The sequence below is a fragment of the Hirundo rustica genome, unplaced genomic scaffold (assembly GCF_015227805.2).
Source record: "Hirundo rustica isolate bHirRus1 unplaced genomic scaffold, bHirRus1.pri.v3 scaffold_136_arrow_ctg1, whole genome shotgun sequence".
In the NCBI taxonomy this organism is placed as follows: Eukaryota; Metazoa; Chordata; class Aves; order Passeriformes; family Hirundinidae; genus Hirundo; species Hirundo rustica.
Genome location: NW_026690222.1, coordinates 3,973 through 7,971, shown reverse-complemented (window position 1 = coordinate 7,971; position 3,999 = coordinate 3,973). Strand labels below are relative to the sequence as shown.

At 57.9% G+C, this 3,999-nt stretch overlaps 1 protein-coding gene across 1 annotated transcript; it reads right to left on the bottom strand.

Moving 5' to 3' along the window:
• Positions 1 to 224: 224 nt before the first annotated feature.
• Positions 225 to 1,157, bottom strand: LOC120747658 (olfactory receptor 14I1-like). The gene has a single exon (XM_040053683.1). The coding sequence runs from the start codon at positions 1,155 to 1,157 to the stop codon at positions 225 to 227; it is 933 nt and encodes a 310-aa protein (XP_039909617.1).
• Between the last annotated feature and the right edge of the window lie 2,842 nt (positions 1,158 to 3,999).

The window sequence follows — 3,999 nt, the reverse complement described above, 5'->3', positions numbered from 1 at the left end:
TCCTTGAGTTCCTTTAAAGCCACCAAGAGCACAGCCCGTCATTGACACAGTCTGTGGCCACAGGGAAGGTGGAGAGAAACAAAATGAGAAATGACACAGACAAGGACATTTCTTTGTGGACATAAAAAAAGTAAAACAAATAACTAGGTCCCTCAAAATGAAACCAACAAGAAGTATCAAAGATGTCTTTTATTAGAAGTGATTTTCAGAAATTAGCCAGCAGTTTAATGATCCTGAAACCATCCAGTCATCAGTCTCCACACTGCAGCCTTGAGCTCCTGGTTCCTCAGGCTGTAGATGAGGGGGTTCAGAGCTGGAGGCACCACTGCGTATAGAACTGACAGGGCCAGATCCAGGGGTGGGGAGGAGATCGAGGGGGGCTTCAGGTTGGCAAATATGCCAGTGCCGATAAACAGGGAGACCACAGCCAGGTGAGGGAGGCAGGTGGAAAAGGCTTTGTGCCGTCCCTGCTCACAGGGGATCCTCAACACAGCCCTAAAGATTTGCACATAGGAGAAAACAATGAACACAAAATAACCAAGTCCTAAAGAGGCACTAACAGCCAGAAGCCCAAGTTCTCTGAGGTAAGATTTTGAACAGGAGAGTTTGAGGATTGGGGGTATTTCACAGAAGAGCTGACCAAGGGCATTGCCATGACACAGGGGCAGGGAAAACGTGTTGGCCGTGTGCAGCAGTGAATAGAGAAAGGCACTGGCCCAGGCAGCTGCTGCCATGTGGGCACAAGCTCTGCTGCCCAGGAGGGTCCCGTAGTGCAGGGGTTTGCAGATGGACACGTAGCGGTCATAGCACATGATGGTCAGCAGGAAATACTCTGCTGACATGAAGAACATAAAGAAAAAGAGCTGAGCAGCACATCCTGTGTAGGAGATGGTCCTGGTGTCCCAGAGGGAATTGTGCATGACTTTGGGCACAGTGGTGAGGATGGAGCCCAGGTCAGTGAGGGCCAGGTTGAGCAGGAAGAAGAACATGGGCGTGTGCAGGTGGTGGCCGCAGGCTACGGCGCTGATGATGAGGCCGTTGCCCAGGAGGGCAGCCAGGGAGATGCCCAGGAAGAGGCAGAAGTGCAGGAGCTGCAGCTGCCGCGTGTCTGCCAATGCCAGCAGGAGGAAGTGGCTGATGGAGCTGCTGTTGGACATTTCATCACTCTGGCCATGGAGTCCTGTTGAACGGAGGACACAGTGACAAGTCAAGGCAGACACTGATGAGCAATGTCCAAGCCCTTTCTCCCAGCCCTGCCCCTGCTGCTCTGTGCCACCCAATTTTCCTTTTCTCAGATCTTCTCCTTCATCCCCGTGCCTGGAGCTCTGCTGGGATCTGGCCCCGTTGCTGTGACGAGCAGGGGCTCTGCCCATGGACACCGAGGGGTCAGCTCTGCTCTGCAGCACTGGGGTCATGGGAACAGGGACAGGGGCCGGTCCTGGGGTGGGACTTCATCAGCCCAAACTGCTCCTGAGGCAGAGGAGCTTGGCAGCATCTCCTGTGCTAGGGCTAAGGAACGGTGATGGCCAAAGGCAGCTGGAGAGGGTTTCCTGCTGTGCCCAGGGAGATCAGAGAGAACTGTGCAAGGCAAGAGCATGGGCTGTAACTCAGTGAAGGGTGAGGGGAGCTGCTCTGTCACTCCATCTGTCCCCAGCTGCCCTTTCTGAGATCCAGGGCAGTCCCTGTGTTCCCCTGAAAATCAGCCTGACACAGCTGAGAGCAGAGGGAGCCACAGCAGAGCAAACTGGCTCAGCCTTTCTCAGAGTCTCAGCCCCACTCCTGGCCAAGGACACTCCTGTCCCCAGTGTCTCCTGGAGGCAGCTCACAGCTTGGATGGCATCCCCAGGACACACCCAGGGTCCTGTCCATGGCACTGCTGGAGGAGAGTCAGCTCATTCCCAGCCTCCAGCCTGCCCTGCCCAGAGCTCCTTGGGGCAGAGGGAGCTGGGACACCCCATTGCTGTGCTCAGCCTGCACAGGAGGAGCCCAAGGGCTGGGCCTGAGCCTGCAGCTGGAACTGCCATTCCCAGAGAGCCCGTCAGCAATGCCAGGATCACCTGGGCAAGGCAAGGAGAGAGAGACCTGGGCTCTGAGGAAAAGCCTTTCCCTGCCCAGCCCTGCACAGCCCCTCCCAGGCAGCAGCAGTGCAGGACTGTGGCCCTCAGGCCCTGCTCAGCAGGGAATGGGCACATGGCAGGAGAGATGCCCTTCATCTCTGGAGCTGCTCTGCTGGCCCAGGAGGGGACTGAGGGCCCCGAGCCCCCGGGCTGAGGGCTGTGCTGGCTGCGAGGGGACACAAGAGCTGTGCTGCTCAGGGCAGTGTGTGCCCTGCAGGGCAGGGCCGGCAGGTGCCACATCTCCCCTGCAGCAGGGCTTCCCTCAGTGCTGCCTCCCTCCCTCCCTGCCCACAGCTCTGCTGCTGGAGCTGTCCCAGCCCGAGCTGTTCCTGTGGCCCCGGGCTCCTTCCCTGCCAGTGCTGCCAGAGCCCAGCCCAGCCCCTGGGCCAGCTCTGCCCTGCAGCTGCTCGGGGCTGCAGGGATTAAAGAACAGCTCCCCCAGGCCTGGGCACCATGGAAAGGGGATGCTGCATGGATCTGGAGGCTGGGGAGCTGGAGAAACTTGCTGAGGTTCCCAGGAAAACTCAGTGGGATGGTTTAAGAGCCTCAGCCCCTGCTCTGCCCTGCACAGCTGAGTTTTCATTGCCACCAAGCTGAGCCAGGGAAAAGCGGGAGCACAGATTCAGGAAAGCAGAGACCCAAGCAGGAAACCCCTGCCCTGAATGAGCTCATGAAAAGTCCCCTCAGGAATGACCTGGGCATGAACTGGAGCTGTCAGCAGTCCTGGCCCACACAGCACCCTCTCCAGAGCAGCAGGACCTGCCCTGGCAGGAGTCACTCCTTGCACCCACAGCTCCCCTCCACCATCCATGGGGAGCTCCCAGGCAGGCTGAGAGCTGCCCCTGGCAGGTGGCAGATGCCCTTGCCTGGCCAAGAGCCCTCAGGGCTGCAGGAGCTGCTCTGCAGGACAGCCCTGGGCACCCCTGGCTGCAGCCCCAGCTTCAGCCCCTGCAGCCGTCCCTGGCAGCAGGAGCCATCCTACCCTGTCCCTCTGACGGTGCCCAGTGCAGCCCTGCTCTGGAGCACATCCTCCCCCAAACCAGGAACAGCAGCAGAGCCATCCTTACAATCATCTCAGTCCAGTCAGGGGTCAGCTTTAGGAGATCCCTGCAGCCAGGGACTGACTGTGTCAAAAGCTGTGAAGATTTCTCCACGAATAATCTCAGAATTATCCTTCCAGCTGCTTTAAGCCTCTGTCTGCTTCACTGCTCACAGGTACCTGCAGGCAGTGCCCTCAGCCCAGCAGGGCTGGGAAAGGAGCTGCTCCTCAGAAGTGTCTTTTTCAAGCTCTTCTTGGTTGCCAGGAGCTGCCTCTGTGCCAGGAGCCCAGCCCAGCTCAGCAGCACAGACACAGCACAAAGACTTTAATGAACCTCTTGGGGCTTTGGTGCTGTTTACATCAGACTCAGTCCCTCAGAGTGTGCTCAAAAAACTTCTCAAGAATTCAAAGTCAGATTCCAAGTCCAAAGTTTCTTTAACTTTTAATGGGTCCCACTGAGGGACACAATTCACATGAAAGTGTCCCCATGTTCCAGTTAGAGCAGAACACTGGAGGCAGTGATGACAGGTGGTAACAAACAAGGCAAAGGTGTCTCTGATGCTGAGCAAACCTGGATGTGTTTCAGGAATGCAAAGGTCCAAGCCCTCAGCCCCAGCCCCTGGCAAGGCAGATCCTGTCCCTCCCTCCTTGCTCAGGGCTCTTCCCAGGGCACTGGGATGTGGGGATGTGCAATGCCAAGGGCAGAACCATGGGGTGGCCCCTGCCAGGCTGCTGAGCAGGGACAAGGAGGCAATGAGGCCCCAGGGCTGCAAGGGTCACTTGTCCCCTCCTGGCCTCAGGCCCAGGGCCAGCAGCCATGGCCAAAGTGCTGCAGGAGTTGGC

Coding starts and splice junctions, on each gene's coding strand:
- LOC120747658 (XM_040053683.1), bottom strand. CDS start 1,157: ATGTCCAACAGCAGCTCCATCAGCCACTTCCTCCTGCTGGCATTGGCA.